The sequence below is a fragment of the Drosophila suzukii genome, chromosome 2L, assembly GCF_043229965.1.
Source record: "Drosophila suzukii chromosome 2L, CBGP_Dsuzu_IsoJpt1.0, whole genome shotgun sequence".
In the NCBI taxonomy this organism is placed as follows: domain Eukaryota; kingdom Metazoa; phylum Arthropoda; class Insecta; order Diptera; family Drosophilidae; genus Drosophila; species Drosophila suzukii.
This window is the reverse complement of record NC_092080.1, coordinates 22,825,952-22,847,481: the sequence shown is the minus strand read 5'-3', so window position 1 is coordinate 22,847,481 and position 21,530 is coordinate 22,825,952. Positions and strand designations below refer to the sequence as shown.

At 38.6% G+C, this 21,530-nt stretch overlaps 1 protein-coding gene across 3 annotated transcripts in view; it reads right to left on the bottom strand.

Annotated features, from left to right (window-relative positions):
• bru1 (bruno 1) overlaps nt 1-21,530 on the bottom strand; it is an 84,436-nt gene that overhangs the window by 16,597 nt on the left and 46,309 nt on the right. For all 3 annotated transcript variants that reach the window (XR_011605882.1, XM_017080073.4, XM_017080092.4), the window contains exons 3-4: nt 20,753-20,835; nt 16,648-16,696 (exon numbers count right to left, since the gene is read on the bottom strand). Coding sequence is in view for 2 of the 3 variants with exons in the window: in XM_017080073.4 (XP_016935562.3) it covers nt 16,648-16,696; nt 20,753-20,835 (132 nt within the window). In the remaining variant the exon portion in view is untranslated. The remainder of the gene's footprint in view (nt 1-16,647; nt 16,697-20,752; nt 20,836-21,530) is intronic.

Genomic DNA, 21,530 nt, shown 5'->3' with positions numbered 1-21,530 from the left:
ATCATTTATCAACTTTGTCTTTTAATTGACTGCTGCTCTACTCTGTTTGTGTGGCGGCAAAGAACCAGCAGATATATTCCCTATGCCCGCACAAACATTCTCTATTTGATAACAGGTATTCATATTAGAGTATAATTCGAAGAAATAGATAAAAATTAGAAATGTGTTAATTGTCTGTGGTGCAATAATTTATTTTTAATACGAATTTCTGCTAAATCGAGACAAATCCAAGCCATCCAAAACGGGGACCTTGGCCTTGGTAAGTTAATCGCTGCGTGAAACGCTGGCGGAAGCCCCAACCACATCGTCGAGTGTAACCCAATAGGCCCCAATGGACGGCCTCGCCTTGGCTGAGAGCTCAGTGCTGTGGCATTGAAAAGTGCCACACTCAAGTGGGTTAGGGCCAGGTTCGAACTGGTCCGTTCCGGCCGGGTCCAAACCGAGAATGGGGCTCATGGGCGGGAGTCTGCGTGCTCAGCCAGGCTTAGTTAATTCCAGCATTTGGCAATGCTCAATTAATTTTACATAAATTAAAACTCTCGCTCCGAGTGAAAACGGTATGGACTCGATAACTAATTGGCAGGCATTTAACATTTCGCCAAATATTTGCACTTCCATGGAAAAGGGCTCTAAGTGTGGTGGCGAGGCGGCCGAGGAGGCAAATGGGCAACTAATTTATTTGCACAAACACGCAAAATACGCACTGCACAAATTAATTGTTATCGAATGTGCAATTGGCTGAGAATGTTTTTCCCAAAAGGGGAAAGGGAGTGCCATGTGATGTGGTTGTTTGTGCGGGCGGATCGGCTCGGTTGGTTGGGCTCTCTATCTTTTAACTAAACCAAATTGCAATTCAATTGGCTTAAATACATTTAAAGTGCTGGCGATTACTGGAAGCGGATTAAATTTGTATGACTCGGCAAAAATAAATAAATAAGCCAAAATTTATTTCAATTTGCAGGATTTTCGTGTCGACAACTATTTTTGACGCGACCATTTTAAAGACTTTCATAAATATTTCAATGTTTCCTTCACATTTGCATATGAAAATAAAGCGTTAATTTGATAGTGATTTAAAATCATATATATTTTTCCCGCTTTAAAGAATTTCTGCATTGATTTAAGTGCTTCTTTTTATAGGTTACCAAACTTTATTTACCAAATATGTTAGTAACAAAATAATACATTTAGCCCTTACAATTTGTATCTCCACTTTCAGGTTAACCCCTTCCTTCCAAATGAGCCCAATTAGTATTTGATAATTTTAACTGCGCTGGCACAAATTTTTGGGCAGCATCAACCGAAAAATCGCATTCGGCTTTGTAATAAATTATTATTTTATCGCTCCAATAAACGCGAAATTTTTAGTCAATGCGAATTATGTTTTATAGTCTGCAATTTGCCAGCGCAAAAATGTTGAGCGCCGCCCAGCGCCACCCAATTTGAAATCTGTTTTTGGAAATCAATTAAAATTATAATTAAGCTGCTTATGGGGTGGAAATTGATTTTTAGTAGCCATTCTGGTCATTGACTTTGCTGCGTTGACGGCGGGTATTTAAAATTATTATTCGAAACTTATTATAATGGCGGTTTTTATGGACGGGAGTAACCGCAAGAAGTGTTGAAATTCAGCTTAATGGCTGGGAATTCTAATGCCTCGGTTTTGCCCCCTTTCGGTCTGCGACTTGCCACATTTCGAGGCATCGCCCATGCTGCAATGCGGCTCCATCCTTCCACTCGATGGAGCATCATGCTCCTTCTGCCCCCCATCGCCCCCAATTCAATTGCCATTCCGAGTGCTGATGCTGCATCACCATCATCATTATTATCATCTTCCCCAAGCGTTATCAAATGCAAAACCACACACACACACTATAATGACGTTGAAGGAGGAGGAGCAGCACTTGCACCACTATTATTATTATGATTATCGCAAACTGCAAGTGCAACTGCAGCAGCGACATCGACTAACTGCACTTGAGCTATATTATCATAATCCTGGCAGAAATTGCGCGCAGTCAGCAGCAGCGAGCGCAGTGGAAAAAGGAATTTTAGAATTCATTGAATTCGATGCGGTGGCGGAATGCCAATCCCGTCTAAAACATCCACCCACCACTATCCAATTCCATAATTTAAGTCCTCCTCCCGAAAAAGTAAACAAACTTGTCGAGGCGGTGACCTCATTAGTTTCGATCAGCTGCAAATTGAACGCATTGCCATTCAGGGATTAGGTTAAAGATAGCAAAAATAGGAAAATATTATGTATTTACCTAAATTATAAGAAATGTCTTAGGGGAATTTGTCGCTATTAAGAACAAGAATCTTTAAGAAAAAACTTAGGTAGGGTTTGACGTTCTAGATTTGGATTTGCATTATGTTCAGACTTAAAAGACCCCAGTTTCTTAAAGTTCCATTCAAATGATATATGTTTTTAAACCCCTTTTTCAACAATATGTTTTCCCAAGGAAGAATTATTCTCTTCATTTACTCTCCTACACATTAAGCCCCGCACATCTTAAGCTGCATTCAATTTAAACTTAAATTCCGCCACTAAGGCAGGCTGTGGAAAACTTTACCTTCAAGTCTTGCCGGCAAAATTGCTTTAGTTTTAAATTATTAATATGTCGGACCAGGCTTTCGCTCCGTAGCTATTCCGCTCCTCCCTCTTAGCCCGGCCAAAAAGGGGTGGCTGGAAAATGGACGAGTCAGTGAGCCGGCTTCGGGGTAATGCAACTAATCTGCTTCTAGTGGCGCACATTAAGTGTTGCCACGCTTTCGACTTTAATTTGAAAACATAAAGCAGAAAAGGAGGGGCGGCGACGGTGGCCAGGGAAGCGGCTAAAGTGCGGGCCACTTCTGCAACCTACATCCATACACACATTCAGCGAGGACTTGTTTTTCCTTGCTCCAGCGCTGGCCATTTTTGCATGCAACTCAACTTAACCGAGCGACCACTCGAACCCCGCGCCACCAAACCCAAAACCTGAACCGGAGAACTACGACCGGAGGGCCTGGGAACCCCGATCCCCGAACCCAAAACCGAAACCAAACGCAGGGCGAACGAGCCATGACATCGACGTACTGCACACTTCCTGCCCACTCTTCATTCGCGCCCCCTTGTTCTTTGGATTCTGCATGTAATGAGTGGGTTATGCTTGATACTTTTTGAGGAACGACTGCAGGCATACCTATTTATTATTTATGCCTAATAATGATAAAATGATCCAAGACTTAAGTGTTCTCAATTTTTAATTTTAAAAATGTAGTCTAGTCTACTCTAAAAACATTAAACACCCTTCAAAGAAGGCATTATTAGAAGTTATGAAATTTCTTTTTGAGAGTATAAGAAAATCTTTAATTAATCCAAAGGCTGCTTTCATCTATAATCCTCAAAGTCTTGGCTAATTTAATCCTCCGCACTAAGAGAATAATGGTACTATCCGCTTCGGTTACAAATCCCCCACCTGGTTCATCATTCCCCCGATATAAAGCCGAAAATGGCCGCCGCGCAACACTCATAAAAACGGGTCATATTTGCCGCCATTCCAGGTGTGGGGCTGTGCATCCTTCACTCCAACCATCCCCTAGAACCCCTCCTCCTCCGCCCATGGAAATCCACCTCACCCCCCTTGTTAGCCCGCACACTTGGCTTGGCTTATTTATGTCACAAATATGAGCAAACGCGTACGCAATGCCACGGCTGGATGGACTTGCCTTGCTTAAATAGAACCATCCCCCTGCACTTCCATTCCCCGCCCCTCGACTGCCCACTTGCCCCCCACGTAACCCCCCTTCAACCAACCCCCCTTCTACAACTAAGCACTACCCACCTGGCTGCTTTTGCCACTTTGCATGCATCGCTGCGTGTTTGGCATATTTAACAAATTTTCGCAAAAATAATGTAACTCTCCATGCTGAACTCGCGTTGTTGTTTTCCCCATGTTGTTGTTGTTGTGGCTGCGGTTATACGCACACAGTGAAAAACGGGGGGCTGTTTGTGGGTGGTGGGGTCCAAAAGTGAGTGGCAAAATCTAATCAAGCGCTGCGGCAAAAGTCGCACACCAGTATCAAAATGCACACACACGGCCACTCGCATAGAGAAGTATGCTCAATTTAAATTTATTGAAAATAATCAGAAGTTAAAATGAAATAAAGAATTTCTTTAAAAACTAATATGTTCAAAGGATTTTTGAAATATTATTAATGTTTTTAAGGTTTACCCTTCAATAAAAAACTCAAAAATTGCTTCGTATTGGTATAATTGATTTTGAAATTAAAATAAATTTTAGAGATATACACGTAGGAGCTAGTTTAATGAGTCTTTTTAATCTGTTTTATTGCGTTTTTATAAAAGAAAAAAAAATTTGTTTTGAGAAATTTAAAAAAAATCATATTTAAAACTGTTTCCTTCATATATGCAAAATATACGTTGCACATTCTGAGAAATTAAAAGTCCTCTTTTCTTAACTCTCACTTTTAAAATATGGAGAACATTTCATAGCAGTATTCCTGAATACTTATGGTATTACAGGTATATATTTCACTTTTCCACCTGCCTAATGAAATTTCGCTTCCGCCAATGCCAACACAATTTCAATGCATTATTAAATTTAATTTCGAGCAGTCGGAAAAAAGGCGCCGACGAAATTATGGCAAATACTTTGCAGCTGGTGTAAAATTTAAATTTTAATCGCCAGATTCGGCAGTTAAACGAAGGACAAAGAGCCCTACAAAGTTCGTCGACTGCGGGATTTACAGTTTTGAAGGTGTATTTTTAAGAACTTCTTTGTTTAAAGGTTCTATAAACTGCAATCCTTATTAAGTGCAAAAGTAGTCCTCATTCCCGTTTAGATATAGTTATATTTACATTTTATACATATATTTTGGAGCCTTCTTTTCTGTGTACCCTTCCCTCTTCTTTGGAATACAATTTTTATACTCTGTGTACTTTTTTTGGGGAATGCATAAACGAAATTTACATTTTAATTGCACTGAAATTGTGTTGCTTTGTGCTAAATCTATTTTCTTTTCGTTTTCCCTCCGCACAAAAAATATTGAATATCAAGTGGAGTTGCGGCCAAGTTGAAGGAGCGAAGGACTAACAAGGATTATGCATATATATCAAAAATAATTGCAGCACAAAATGGAACTTTGGCGTATAAATTTCCATTAGGAGGCGGGCCCGAAAGAAATAAATTTCAACACCCCTCAATAACAAAATGGAGGCGAAGACGAAACCAATTTCCACAAACTTGCCTCATTTATCAATTCGGTACCAGCGATGGACAATAGTTCGTACAGGTTAATAAATCGATATGACATGAAAGCCACAGAAATGTCCTTGCAACAACAGCCAGCCAATAAAATGAGCCACAAAAAAAGGGGGCACCGAAGGAACTACCAGGGAAACATAAATTTTCATGTCGAGGCAATAAAAAGGACATGTTTTTGCAGCATACATGAACAGATATCCCTACATATCCTCCCCACACAACAACAACATAACCAAGAGCATAACAATACGGCAAGAAAGTAGGAGCGAAAGAGATGGCTATGGCTGTGGAAATTATTTGCATTTTTACACATTTTGAGGGTCAAGCAAAGGACACGAAGGACACACACGAAAAGAGTATTACAGAGGGAAGGGGAAAATATGAATGGATGTCCATTATAGGGGTGTATGTGGGGTCAAAACTTTTGATTCGAACAATGAGTGTGCGAGTGTGTGTAACTGTGATAATGGGTTTCTGTGTCGAGGAACTTTCAACTTCCTTTATTGTGTTTTATGGTTCTCCCACAATATTTTTTTGGGTTACACTTCCTTTTTATTATGCCTTTCGAAAAGAATGTGTGGATGAAGAGCGAAGAGAGGGAAAGTGAAAGTAAGTAGTTCCAGTTTGATTATGATAATAACACATCTGCATAAAAAAGGAAGAAGGGTTCGCTTTTATGGCGCAAACTGAATCCATTCTTATCAATATTATATGGAAAATATGCAAATGGTTGGTAGGCCTAAAAATAAATAAGGACATTGCCGATGTAGAAAGAGATAAGCGTAAAAAAATTGAAAATTGCTATGATAATCCTAGTATATACTTGTTTCAGGATTTTAAAAGAACCTTTAATTTAAAAAGCCCATCAAAATACCTATTTAGGTATATCCGGGTTTCTTCTCTAACATTGCTGTCTTAACTTTCTCAAAATTTCTTCAGCATTATGTCAGTTGGTAGTTATTTAAGGAACTATGGGTAACGCAACATTTCTAAGCCAAATTCCCCTTTCGCATTAGCCAACTAGGCTGCTGTGTGTCGCTCAGTTTGACAGTCAGTACTCAGTCAGATAGTCGGGGCTGCAATCATTCAGTCACTCCGTCAGACTGTCACTCAACCCAAGAACTGCCAACCAGGCAGCCAAAGAAGCTCTGGGAATGCATTTGCATCTTGTGAGCGAATATCCTGCCCCAGAGATATACCACCAGAAGATTTTCTCGCCTTCCTGCTGTTTGGCCCAAAACAAAGTGCGAAGTATTTCCCTAAAAACCAATTCATTTGCATAAAATGGCAACTAGTCTGGGCGAAATAGAGCAGGGTGTTTGTGAGCAACTGTGGCATGGAAACTGAAACTCGGCTGGCTCCCAGATTAGGGAACGCCATGGCTGCGCCATCAGACTCTAAATGGAGGCCAGGCCGAATCATCCCAGTTACTATGCACTTGAATAAATGTTGGGTTATTAATATAGAAATAGATCTGAGTTGGTTTTATGATTTTTAAAAGAGTTTTACATTAATATTTTAAATTTTGTATTTATATCAACAAATTAGGACAAAATGATGATTTGTTTCGTGCTTTCCCAAAAGTATATTCCTTTTTTCTATTAATGCTAGCTTATAAAATACCAAATATATTTAGATATTATTAAAAAAAAATGTATTTCTTTCCCAATGCATCTTTTATTTACTATTTTTTTAATAACACATTCCCTTGTATAACTTATTTTAAGTGCAAGATGCGGCTGAGGGTCGAAAGCTGCATATATGTGGGTAAATGGCACACGATGGTTCCCTCTGAATGTGAAAATGCATTAGGCTGCAACAACAATACTGATAGAAGAGGGGTGCACGCAAAAAAATAATGTTATGCGGGTCGGGTAGTCTAGGCCATGCCCACATCCCGCCCATAGGCTATGTGGCTTTTGTGGCCGGGATCACAGGACCAGCCACCGAGCCAGAACCCGAACCAGAATAGTGGTACTATAGTAGCTGCACATTTTTTGGGTCAAAGCAATTAAAGGTTATAAATTTCTCCCATTCTCCTTCTCTCACTCGCTTTGTGTGCGAAAAATTACGTAACTTTTTTAGTGCAATATTTTTTGTTAAATTTCTATACCTTCGTTTTGTTGCCAAGTCACGTCCACGTGGTGGCCATGGCCTCTCTGGCAGTTTATTTAACGTTTAATTTAGCAGAAAATTAAAGAGCAGTTAAAATTTGCATGGCAATTTGGCCAGCAGTGATTTATGGAGTAACAAGTGATGCTGATAGGGAGCAAGTCAAGGGTTAAGGGTCCTTGAAAAGGATAGGCCACCCGTTGATATACGGTTGGTACGTGATTTAATATTACAAGAATTTTGTGAATTGATTTGAATGTAATTTGCAAATACTTTGCGGTGCTCAAATTTACAAGTCTTCTAAAAACCGACTATATTATTTATTTTTACCATATGGTTCTTCATACGTACATATATGATAGCTGAAACTCCTTATCGTATCAGTCTTCCTATAATTCCTTTACTTATTTTGTCAGGCATCACCCACACACTTTACCCAACCCACGCATTAAAAATGAAGTGTTAAATATAAATTCACTTTTCTCATATCGAGAGATGCAAGGACAATGTCCTTTTCTGTTGGGTTGTTCTGGCATCGACTGCTTGGTCGAGTGTATTAAGCGGAAAAGTGTCAGGCCGGCAACACGTGTATGTCAGGGGGAAAATTATTGTTAAATATACAGAGAGAAAGTTTCTGCGCGTTAATAATGTCGAAGTCAAGTGTAAACTTGTGGCCGACTGATGAGTGCGTGGGCAGAGGGGGCGTGGCACGCCTGTGTTGGACACATCCAGGTGATAAATACCCAAAAAAATAAAGGGTTTTAACATGTTTACCAGTTGTTGCTCTTTTTGTCTGGCTTGTGGTTTGGCATCAACAGATAATAAAATGAAGAGCGGAAATTGTGTGCGGAAAGGTTGAAAAATTAATCGAGGTGGAGACGAAGAGATCTGGGGATTCTGATGGAAAAAGATTCCAGGCAATTGACATTAAAGATTTAAAAATACAAAAATTCCAGAATATTATAGACAGGGACAGAAAAATGTATGAAGCTTTACTTAATTTAAGCGAGTAAATGTGGTTTTAAAACTGGTGGTCAATACTCAGCTTTTTGTAAAGTTAGGGATGAAGCAAAATTCACTTTACTTCAATAATTTTTAATCGGTATACATTTTAAAATTTAATTATACTTTCTTTTAAAACAAATAATCATGTTAAATCACTTAAAACGGCATATTAAACTTTAAAATTTTAGATAAAATATCCTTTCCGCAGGTGAATCTTCTTAACAATCCTCTCACATCCCGTATTTATTTTGGCAACAATTAAGAGACGACTTTTTGGGTCATGGGCAATTTGCTTAATGACGATTTCTTGGCCATTTGATGTCGGCATCCTGCCTCAATCTCAATCCACCGGCGACTGACAACGAGGACAGGACGCGCGTCGTCCAATAAATTGCCTTAATTACCCAATTTTAAAAGGCAAGTAAAGGAGACACCAGCGGACAGGGATATAATACATCGTAATGTGAATGTAAGGCAATTTGGTCAGCTGACGACTCCTGGCAACTCCTGCGACAAGGTAGATAACACTCAACATCAACAGACCATCAATAAGAGAGTGGCCCACGGGGCGGATGAGTGGGTGGTGACGAGGTCGGATGGCCGAGAAGGACAGGTGAGTGGTCGAAAACTGACCTGCACAGCCAGAGATGACATTGGGGAATGTACACAATATTAAACTAATACCAGGCAGGAGTAAATATTTTGAAGAACTATATCTATATTTTAATGACAAACAAGATATTACTGGAATAAAACTCAATATCGCCTACTACCATCGGATTAAATGTTCCAAATCATACAAAATCGATAGTGCAAAGAACATAATTTGTTGAAGTTAATAGAGTATGTCAAAATTGCACAACACCCCACACTTTGTAGCGATAAAAGGAAACTTTTTCTGATAACCTACTACTTTTTTTGAATTTGAAGAGATAAATTTGTAAGAAGTAATGAAGTCGTCAGATTTTTATGTACCTTCGGATCGAGTTTTAGAAGTTCGGTCCATTAAATGTTTACAAATAATATGTATAAACACAATGTCTATTAATTGGGCCCGAATCACGATATCATCTCTAGCTTGAGCTCGAGTTTCCCGGGGGCGGAGAAAAGTCGGGGAAAAGTGTGGAATCTGAGAGAATCTGCGACTCCTACCTGGCACCGCGTACGGTGATGGATGCGACGATGGCAGCCAATATGCTGAATTTATTGGCGGATAGGATTTATGCGTGGCGAGGTGCGTTGTCGAGGGGGATCCTGCTGCTGCCGCTGCTGCTGCTGCTGCTCCTACTGCAAACGATGTTAAAGCTGATGCTGCTGCCGCTGCTCCTGGCGACAGTGATGATAATAATGATGAGGATGAGGATGATGAGGTTCCCGGGGCAAAGGACAATGCGGCTGCAACGTCGCTGTTATTGGATAAATTCTCAATTACCGAGGATAATTGACTGTTGCTGCTGCCGCCAGCGAAGGCAACATTCTCAGCTGCTGTTGGCTCAGATGGCTCAGATATTCGCGCTCTTGCCGCTGTTTTATTTCCCTCACAGGATCCGCATTCGCATCCGCATTCGCCGGCGCATCCGCATCCGTGGGCTCCTTTTTGGCTATTTACGAAACCGATTGCAGTTGAATTATTTATCATGTCAGATGATGATGAGATGACGACGACGTTGGCGAGCGGAGAAGAGAGAATTCTTGAAAATATTTCACACTTACACTCAGCTCACACAGATACTCGACACGCACACAAACACAGATACACCCACACTTACACACAGACAGGGAGAGCAGAGAGCGTTAAAAACAGAACAAGAATCGTGAGACTCGAACAGGCGAGTCAAGTGGAAAATTCAATAAGCAAATATAATAAATATTAAACACGAATGTTCAACTCAATTATCAGCAAGTTAACACTTCTTCCCATACGTTGTTTGTTTATTATTTAAGTATTATTAATATTTTTGGAAGAACACGCAACGTTTTTTGGTGATTACTGCTTTTCGCTTTTTAGCCACGCACAATTAAAATATTATTTATTTTACTTTGATATTGGTCTCCTTTTGGTCGATAGTTCCTTGTAAAACGTTTAACGTGTAACAATCAGAAATATGAACACACAAATGGTTTTAGTTTAGTCTTTTCCGATTCGATTTTCCATAAAACAATGAACAACAATTATTCTGTGAGTTTCTCTTGGAGATTTCGCACTTTTTGCGTGTGATTTCAGAGTTTTCTTTCAGACAATTGCTGGCATCGAGAGTTCCTCCCTGTGGTCGCAATTAATGCGTTTACCGATTCGGCTCCTGCTTTTATAGATGCCTTCTTTCAATTGCTACTAAATATAGTTGTGCCAAGTAACACTAGAAATTGGTCGAAGGCAGAGAATTCGATTTATTCGGATCAGTTCACTTCGAAACGATTCAATACGCTGCAATTTATTTCAGGCATGCGACATTTGCTTTGGGAAAATTGGAGGGAGAGGTTGATGGACTGTTCGCCTAAAGGGTGACATATTACACATTTGTAGATCTGAACATACAACTGTATTTGCATAAAAAAGAACAACAGCATAGGGTAGTAACTTAAATCATTTAAATAATATATACATTATAATCTTTACTTCTATATTTTTAAGGTATTTAAAATCAATGATTTTTAATAAGCATGACTTACTTTCATTAATATATTTTCTTTCTCTGAAAATTTAATGCTTTAAACTTTTAGACACCCGGTATGTAGATTTGTTTGGTTTGTTTTCTCTATGCTTTGTTACTTCACTTTAACAGCCTGCCCATCACCGATAAGTTTCGCTGTGATTTAAATAAATTCCTTTGTGCAAGGCTCACTCTCTATTTACTTTTTGTTTTTTTCTGTTTGTTCCGACAACGCGTATTGGCAAACTCGATCCACTAAAAATAAATTGACATCAATCAGGGGCCGGGGAAAAAAGAAAAGTCATCAGAACCAGACGATGGCGATGGCAACTAATTAAGCAACGTCACACATGCAACGTCCATTAATGAAAGCGAATCACAGAGGACACGACAGGCGAGACGAAAGGGATTAACTTCGTATTTAAATACCAAACAATAGGCTCAATTAAAAAAGGAAAATCAATTCGCGAAAAATTGGAATTTTAGCACGTACGCGATGCGGGGAAAATAAATCAAGTTGATTGTTTGCCAGCTGCTTCTCTCGATTCGAACTGATTGACGTTGGAAATGCAACTAACCTGCGCTCGAGATCTAGACCCTAAACTCATCGCACATTAGATCTAATTTCATCTCGTACTAAGATGATTCTCGGCTGGAAAAACTTGATTAGCAACTTTTGCTGAGTTGTGAAATTGTGGGCTTTGAGTTGAGCTCTTTTAAGTGACTTTTAATGTTGGTTTAGCTTAGTTTACTTTTTATTCTCATCCACCTCTTGATGAATGTGAGTATATTCTTTGCTCATTCGCATCTACCCGCCGCCCATCGTAGTTGTTGTTGCCGTAGCACCTGATGCTAATGAGTTAATTAACACATTTAGCAGTGGCACTTTGTTGTTCACAAAAAGTTGGTTTTGAGAACTTTAAGACACGCATTTCAGGTGGGAACATTTTCAAATAGCATTACTTTGTATACTTAAAATATTTGATTTGTACGTTAAGTTTTATATTTTTACTACAAGGGGAATACGGAAAATAAATTGATTTACTCAAATCAAAAATGTACAATTATTATAAACACTTAAATAAATAATGGTAGTCCCCGATGATTTAATCATTACTTTTACTTTTTTAAACCAAGTTAAAATATTGTGACAAACTCAGCAAGCTCCTTCTCGATTATAGATTTCATCTGTGCGAAGTGTTTGCATTCAACTTTCACCTTCTTGTTGACTCACTGATTTCCACACCAGCCAAAGAACGAGAAATGCAAATACAATACGTAATTTGTTCAAGGTTCCTTCGTACACCCATGGTAAAAGTTTTTGCCGTAATTTCTTGGCACATTTTGCATTTCAGCGCCACAAAATGAAGACTCATATATGTGTGCTCTCCCCTTACTTGCCATATATTATGGCTAATTTGAATTTTTATCATGTTTACAAGCAAACAATACGTGCATCATCATCATAGCAGAAAGAAGGAGCCGCCATCGTGGTTTTCCTTTTTTTTTGTGTAGCTGTTGTTGACGCCGGGGAAAACCTCGCACAACATTTGCATATCGATTTCATATGCAGTGGGGAAAAATTCATATGTTCCTGCGTCTTTTCCACGACAAAAACAGCACCCACCATCATTTCCTGCTCCGGTTGCCCAACTCTAGGGCAATGCATTCGTATTTTTGTTCAGCTCCGAATTTTTATGGAATAAACATGAAGATGTCAGTTGCTCTCACTTTTGATCTCCTTGTTGGTGACGGAATATATAAGTTGAAGAAAATGAAGTAAGTATTTTCTTCATTATACTAAAATATTAGGTAAAACCTCTTTCTCTCTGGCAATTCAACTTTTAAATTGATACGTTTAGATGAAAACAGTAAAAAAAAGAAATAAATCGTAAGAAATATTAACATAATAAAAGAATTTCTATATATGTATATATTAAATTAAATTTTCCTTTTTAAAGATTTGATTAATTTTAAAAAGCTAATATCTTTATAGTGAGAGTAAACATAAACTTTTGTTTTAAACTTAACGTTTTCAACTATTTCCTTCATTTCTCTGCATCCCAAAAAGGGAAATTGTGGATTATTTGAAAATTTAATATCACCCCTAGAAGCTTCTGCCTTCATCATCCCCATTCCTCATAATCCTTCAAAACTTGACATCGTTCGCGACTCGTGGCCCCCATTTTCCGCTTTTCCTCGTTGTCTGTTTGAAGTTTGCTTGCATGTAAATTGCCCTGATTACCACGTTGCAGTTTTTCTCACCTTCCCATTTTCTCGCCTTTTCCACTTTTGCTTACTCATTTGATTTGCTTGCACATTCTGCTGTTGTCTCGTTTGCCATCCTTTTTTTACTTAACCTAATGCAAATCGCTGTTATTATGCACTTCTTTGCCCCTAGACAATATTCTCTTTGTTTCCCCGGCTTTCTTCGCCTTTTCCTTGAGGTATTTATGTCCTTCTGGGTTTCCTCCTTTTCCGCCAAGGGTTTTCTAGCCCAGGGTCAGAGAGAAAGCTTCGGAGTGGCAGGGTGTCATAAAATTTGAATGCAATTTTTCCTTTCCCTTTGCTTCAATTTAAGTGGAAATGAGAAGTCATTTGTTCGGTATTTATGGCAGAGGGGGATTTTTCAAGAAATAACTTTTTGTGGGTTTGAGGGTTTATGTGAGAGCTGCAATCGTTGATTGAATTTGTGATGAAAGATCAAAGGTAAACAAATCGTTGGGGATAATTTCATTTGATTGTTTGATTCACTTTAATCCGGAATGTTAAATTTGAATGGGTGAGCTCTTTTGTGGGAAAAATTGATTGGATATTTTATGGACCCCAATTTGCACTGACTTTGTTGAATCCCAGCAACAGCCTTACAAAATAAATTCATGATATAGGACCACCAGTTCGGTAATTTGATACACCAGTTTGAAATTTTTAAATTTGCTCCATAAATTATCTACAAACCTATTATCCCCATAATGCTTTCCTTGGAAAAGTACTTATGGAACTAATATAAATTCCGTGTTGTTTTTCAAGGCAGCTGCTCGATTCCCACGCTACTTCAAGCCTTTGACTAAAGCACTCTATTAAAGGAATTTTAAATGTATTATACAACCCAGTCGAAGAATCAAGAATAACAATAGCAATAGGAAAGTAGGGAAAGAAAACCAATCAGAGGGTTGTTCTCTTTAGCGATTTCCGCCTCCCAAAAAGTATGCAACACTTTTGCGAACAACTTTCGGAAAAGAGGAAAATTTGGAGTAGGAAGAGGGAAAAGCAGCGTGAGCCAAGCAGGAAACAAAACTCGGCGACTCACTCAAGCATTTTATTAAATTGCCACCTTCCGTTTGTTGTTACGTTGAGACGACGACTGTCGTTTCTATAAGTTTCTTTTTTCGATTTCTAGGCTGTGACTACCTTCCCCTTAGCCCTCTCGAATACTCTGGCGGTAAACCAGTAAAAAATGAAAACATGGAAAAAATATTTCTGCCATCTTTTTCTATTATATCGCTTCCGCTGTGGATCCCAGCCAAACTTTTTTGTCAGTTGTTTTCGTTTCGGTTTTTTATTTAAAATTTTGTTGCTGCCTCTCTGCGAGGTTAAAGTGCCAAATCACGAAACAAGCCACATTTCTCTCTGTCTAGTTTGGAATATTGAATTGAATTGCAATTTCGCTGTTTGCCGGGGAGTCGTAGTCGTCTGTCTATAATGCGGCAAATGTTGGATGGCGTCCAACTTGAATTTGCATCGAATTTGTTTTAGGCGCAATGCGGGCGGTCGCTACCAAAGGGCTTATCTGAAATTGGAAAGCCCTGGCAGGGGTTTTCGGCCCAATCATGGGTTTACCAAGCCGCTAAAAACCCACAGACTATTATATAGAAATTAGAAAAAGTTTTCACTGCTGCACATAGATAAAAATTAGCAACGTTTATTACTTGCTTTGTTGGACTACCTGATATAAGAAATAAACTGGAATTTAATTTTTCATGCTTTTGACTTCCTATTCCGTTTGTTATAGGTTACTAAGCCTAGACCGAATACAATTCATTTCGTTCTATCCATTTCACAGCTATGAGAAACTATCATATTCCTCATTACCACCATTGACAGTACTTATCCATCATCAACCCATAAAAAAATAACGAAAAAATTAGTTAAGCACACACAGAGGAAAAAGTGCCGAAAATTATTAAGCATACGCCATGTTGTACAAGCGTAATTACACACTGCTGAAAAAGCAGATGGTGGGAGCTTTTCAGAGGAGATTGGCTGCCAGAAAGACTCGCAATGCTAGCGAAACTTTTTTTGCGCTCAGATTGCATTTTTTTTGTTCCAACTTGTTAACAATAAACGCCGCTAGAGGTCCCCCAATTAAAAGTGGCATTCCCCCTCCCTTTTCCCTTTGCGTGGGGGTGAAAGTCAACATTTTTGTGGTCACTTAAGCAGATTAATATCATGGGTGTAATTAAAAGAAGCAGCCCCCAAAGTGTGGGCGGGTTGAAGCTTCCTGTCTGAAATTAACATAAATTAAAAAATGTTCACCAACTTTTTTTTCAGCTTTTCGGACACTTTTTTCGTGTTGGAAAATTTTGCTGGCTCACATAATTGATGGTTTTTAATTAACTGCCAAGTGACCGACATCTGACAACAAACTCTGAAACAAAGGGAGGGGAAGAAGCAAAATCCAGGAATGGAAGTTCAATGAAAAATTCGTAAAATGTTGGAAAAAAATTCGTGCACAATATCCCTGCCGTTTCCACGTTTTTCGCAATTTTCCCTTCCATCGCACTTTTCAGCGTTTTTCCCCTTGACCATGGCCAATAAAAACTGTCAAATACTATTGCCCGCTTTTAGGCTGACCGCGTTTTTCGCACGCAATTTCCCCTGCCACCAAATTCTGATCGGTTTGTGTCTATCTCTGTCACTCTCTGTCCGTCTCCCTCACTTTATATGTCCATGTTTTTCGAGAATTTCTGAAATGGGGGTTACATTGAAAATGGATGTGGGTCCTTAAACTTTCGCAAAAATAATATAATTGGATTGGATAAAAGAAAGATTTAAGATAAATAAAAACGGCATGAATACTTAAAGTTAACCATCTTATAGAGTTTCTGTAAATTCATTAGGTTGCCAGAAGAGTCTTAATTTTAATTTGATTTTCAAAATGGGATAACTTTTAAACCCTATTATCCAATGTTTTTAAAAATGTGTGTTTAAGATCGAAAGTATTATAATATTTGAATACTAAATCAATACTTTTGTATAGTTCCCTTTTTCTATAGCACTTTAGCCAATCAAAAACAAGGATTTTTCGGAAGTCCATTTTCAAAATACTTGTGCTATCCTTTCAGTCCATGCATTTCGCAACCGTAAGCCCCAATTTGTGTTTGGTTTTCGATAGAACATCGCACACATATTTCTCACGCTTGGCTGGTCACTTTGTGCCGAGTTTTGTTGATTTGTTGGCGGTGGAAATATTTTGGCTTGGCATACTTTTAGTCACCCACATGCCCACAACGCGTCTATCCAGCGCATTCTGTGTATAGCTTTCGATTTCTATTTTTCCGTTTTATTTGCTAAATTTTTGTTTGTGATTGGGTATAAAAACTTACCATTGCGATTCTCGCTATCGGCGGGTTTCATTTGAATGGGATGGTACATCTGAAATAAGGTAAATAAGAGAAAGTTTAATGAGAAATAAATCAATACATTATTCGGGTTAGTTTTAAAATTGTAACATAACTAGTTTAATTATGTTTTATCCTAATTGCCGATAAACAAATAAAAAAACACCAAATATAATTCTGTCATTTAAAGCACTTAGTGATTGTGTTTTAAATGACAGAATTCTATTTGTAGCGTGGGAATCGAGCAGAATTCTATTTGGTGTTTTTTTTATTTATTTATTAAATATATATAAGATAAGAAGACTTGTTCCCATGTATACCTATCTTGATGGTATACATGGGAACAAGTCTTCTTATCTTTAGGTTTAGTACTTGCTGTCCAAAAATATTGCCTTCTCATCTTCATAGTCTAGATATTTAACCTAATCCTGCCATTTTCTCTCGTTAAAAACAAATCCCTTTCCGGAGCGTGTTAATCACATTTGAAATATTAGAGCGCAATATGCTCCGTGGTTCCGGCCGAAAGAGAGAAGGCCGCGATTAATTTACAGAGCTTAGGGCCAAAATGCAGTCGCCGAAAACGGCGAATGGGGACTGCAGCTCTGGGAAGAGGGCGGTGAAAATAGGAGAATCGGGCGGAAAATCCCATCGCCCTTTCCACAGGGCCACCATCCACTTAAGCTGCATAATGAATGGAATGCAGGCAAAGGCAAAAAGGAGCCTCGCAGGACACGGAACAAAGCCTCCGCCTAAATCCTTGACAAAAGCCAAACACATTTATTCAGCGGTCGCTAAAAAGGACACGGGCGGTGGCAAAATGCGAAAAGGGGAAGAGTTTTCTGCTATGTGCAAAAATCCTAAAATATGCGTTAGACTTTGCAGCGTGTTTTAAATGTAATTTTTCGCGCACACACACACCTCACAACGTCTTCTAATTAAAACAAGCTTAAAGCTCGCCCCTGTCCCCCAGCCACGCCCCCTTTTGCATTCAAAGAGGCCGCAAAACGGGCACGAGGTCAGGCTGTAGTCTATGGTTAGAGTTGGGGTCGTGAGCAAAGGGTAAATGGGATATAACAATTTCAAATTTTAAAATATATTTAAAATTTGCTTAAAAAAACTGAAAAGTTTATCAATAATTATAATAATAATAATTTTATACATCCTTGAAAGTCTAACAGATATCATTAAATTTTTTTAATGCCTAAATGTATGCAGTGAAAAAGAAACTTCTTCTAATTGGACCTTCCCATTCACAAAAACATTGTTGCATACTTTTTAGCACCTTCATAGCAGATTTAATAGTGCATTCAGGACACACATGTAAAAGTATTTGAAAGCCCTAGTTATACACCTTAGAAGTTTACAAAAATATTTTTATAAAATGTAGTTAGTGAATACTTATATTACCTTCTCACGCGTGTCACGTGATCACCTCTGTGTGAAACTACAACTTGGCTAATGGCGCGTGATTTATTGGCGTACGGGCAGCAAACGACGACAGTCTACGCTAGAAGGCAATGTCCTTGTGCTTCCCTTTGGCGGTACGCCCCTTTTTGCCACGACCCCTTCGCCCACCGCCTTTCCTGCTTTCCTGCCCAACCTTTTCTGGCCGTAAATAATACACGCAACGCGACTGGTTACAAATTGCAGTCCAAGTCAACCTGCTTCACCGCCGCTTCCTTGCCTTTCTTATTTTGCCAATTTATTTATATGCAGGAAGTAGCAATTACCAGTCAAACACAGGCGGCATTCACGCCCCCACCAGGAGAAACGGTTTCGAAGGTGGAAGTCCTTTCCTCACTTTGTCAACCAGCTTTCGTGGTTGGCTTTTCCCTGCCTCCACGTAATTGGTTGAAATATCGCAGTCGACTGTTTTCTATTGGGGCAATTATCGGCCGGCCTGCACTTAATCAGTGAAAAGTGGCTCATGAAATGCAGCCCTGCTACATATATGTTATCGATAAAAGAAAACAGGGAGACTAAACCGACTGGAAATTGAGCAAACATGGCAAACGGGAAACCTGACTTTTTTAGTTTTACAACAAATTAGAAATTCTTGAAAGCTTAAGGAACCCCAGCTAAATATTTTGACAACCAAAAACTTTTAGACTAAAAGTTTTTAAAATATTGTGTTATTGCCTAACAATAGTGTAAGTTCTTATTCTCACTATAGTATCCTGTGCCAACCTAGTGATGAAAAATGATTAAATAAATATAAAATACCCCACCGACTTTCACAGCAATCAACATAAATTTGCAAAAGCATTTCCCCCATTTCGATAACAATCGCAAATTGTGCAAGAAAATTACAAGCTAACGTCAAAGCCTGTCAGTGGAACCGCCAAAAGCAGAAGCAACAACGATGGGAAACAAATTCAGCACGCACATGTCCCGTTATTCGCCCTTTAACCCGTCATCGCCCGAAAACGTTCCATAGCAATTTTCTAAAATAAATATCGCAGCTGCAGCCACGAAGCTACATGCAAATTATGTCAGTTGCTCTTTTTTGAAGCCGATAACGTGATGACATAAGCATTGTCCCTAGGAAGCTTTCCCTTCTCTTTTCGGGAGCTAACACATGGCTTTCAAATAATAATAATATTCAATGCTTATTTGATGGCGCTATGCAAAAAAAAGGTATACGAAAAAAAAACAAAAAAGTGGGAACCGAAAAATAAAAAGCAACATTGCCAAATGTCGCTCGCTTTTGCTGACGTTGCTCGCTATCTTCTGACCTCTCGCCGAACAACCCGTCCCACAACATCTTTTTCCCTTTGCACTTGTGCTGACAACTTTTCCGGGACTCCGCTTGCTTTTCCGCTTTTCAGCTGCTTCTGCACCAAAGTGCAAATTGACATTTTTGTGCCTGCGGTTTGCTCTCTTCCCGCCAGACCGAAATTTTGTACTGATCGACCACTTGAACATCCTCTATAGGAAGTTTGAATACCATTAAAGTGTAGGTAAAATCTTTAAGATATTGAAAGACTAAACAAGTTGACAATCTTATTATTTTATAACCTTTTGGTTTTGTCTAAGTGTTAAGAAAATGCCTTTCGACCTATTGACATTTTATATTACCATTCTCTTGAAAATTCCTTTTTTATATTTTATGTAGAATCATTTTCTCAAAAAGAACTTTTCAATTAATCGGAAATTTCATCATACCCCTTGCTAGAATGGGTCTAAAAAACTTTTGGCGCGTGTCTTGTGCTAACAATTTTCGATACTTTTTTTGTATTCCTCCTTCATTTTTAAGCTGCCACAGGACACAAGACTAAACTTTTAAAATTACTTGCATTTTATAGGGAAATGTACGGAACGGAAAAAAACTATATTGGAAAATAGAGGAGGAAGAATTTCACGTTCCACGATTTTTTTTAGGTCTTTACAAAAACATTTCCCCTTGCGATGCATTTTATTTCAGTCCCGCAGAATTGTGCCTTTTTTGTGCGGTGTCATGGCTCTGTCAGTCCAAACGCCAGTCAATCTGTCAGTCAGCGAGTCAGTTAGCCATAATGAAGGAGGCGAGAGGAATCACGACGATGATGCGATGCTGCCGCCCCATCCCGAAACCTCCTGGCTGTTGTCCTGTCAACCGGATGATAGCGTTTCATGATAAGTTTATAGAGTTTTTCCTTGTTCGTGTCGGATCAGCGAAAATTCCAATTAAAGGATAAGACGGCCATGTCGTTTTCATTTCTTTTCCTTTGCCCCAATTTAGGCTTGAAGACTACCTCAATATCTAATGCAAGTATTGTGAAACCTGTACCACACTTGAAATAAATTTAAATTTCTTAGAATTATTGAAAAGCACTTTTAATTAACTATCCTTATACCTATACTATCTAACAATTAAAAATGTTGAAAAAGCAATCACAACAATTTTTGCAATTTATTTTTACACTGGTATTCCACACGATTTAAATATTTCGGATCTGATCTAAAAATCTTATAATTAATATTAACTTCTTATACATTCGAATAATTTTGATAGGATTTACTAGAGGATGGGGAAAAGCCCCGTTTAACCTTTAATGGAGTTTAGAGGGTTGGGTTTGATAAAATCATTACACAAATCAAAATGCCTTACCCCATTCAGCGTCTTAACATTATGCAAAGCATCCTGGGCTTTCAGGGCGGCGCGTCTCGTATAAAACGTCACAAAACAGCAACCTGGAAAATAAAGGAAGAAGCACAAGATTAGCATGAGGGTTAAATTGGAGTTTATTTTCGAGCAAGCGTCGAAAAAGGTGGCACAGGGAAATTATGAAAATTATTATTATTAGCAGAGGTGGGCCCAGGGAAAAATATCCGAATGGAAAACGTGTGAAAGGAAGGAAGCCATGGGCGTTACTAAAGAAATGTGGCAACAACATGACAGCCTGGCACTAAATTAAACATTATGGGCCCAACAAATGTGTCGCGTTTGAGATTGGAGTGCAAGTTTTCAGGGGTGGAGGGTGTCAAAGGGGTTGGACCGGGTTTAGGGCTGAAAAAGGGTGGCAAGGTGTTTAAATTTATGGGGGTTCGAGTCGAAGGCAAGTGTGGCCAGCATATTAAGTGATACTTAAAGTCAGACATTAGCGTTAAAATGCTTATTCGTCCCTCGTAAATACTTTGGAAAATACCCCCTTTATAGCGGATAAAAGTATTATTAAACCTTATTTACTATCTCTTAGTGTTTTTTAAAAAATTACTAGAACGTAACGCATCACATTTTAGTCAAATTTGTATTAAATTAACGTTGACTTTTATATAACTACCAATATTATTTTCAGAGATTTCAAATGTCACTTTAAATTGCAACTGAAAACATTTTTATTTTCCCTTAATTTTTCTCCCTTTTTCCATGGCATTCCATTTCCATT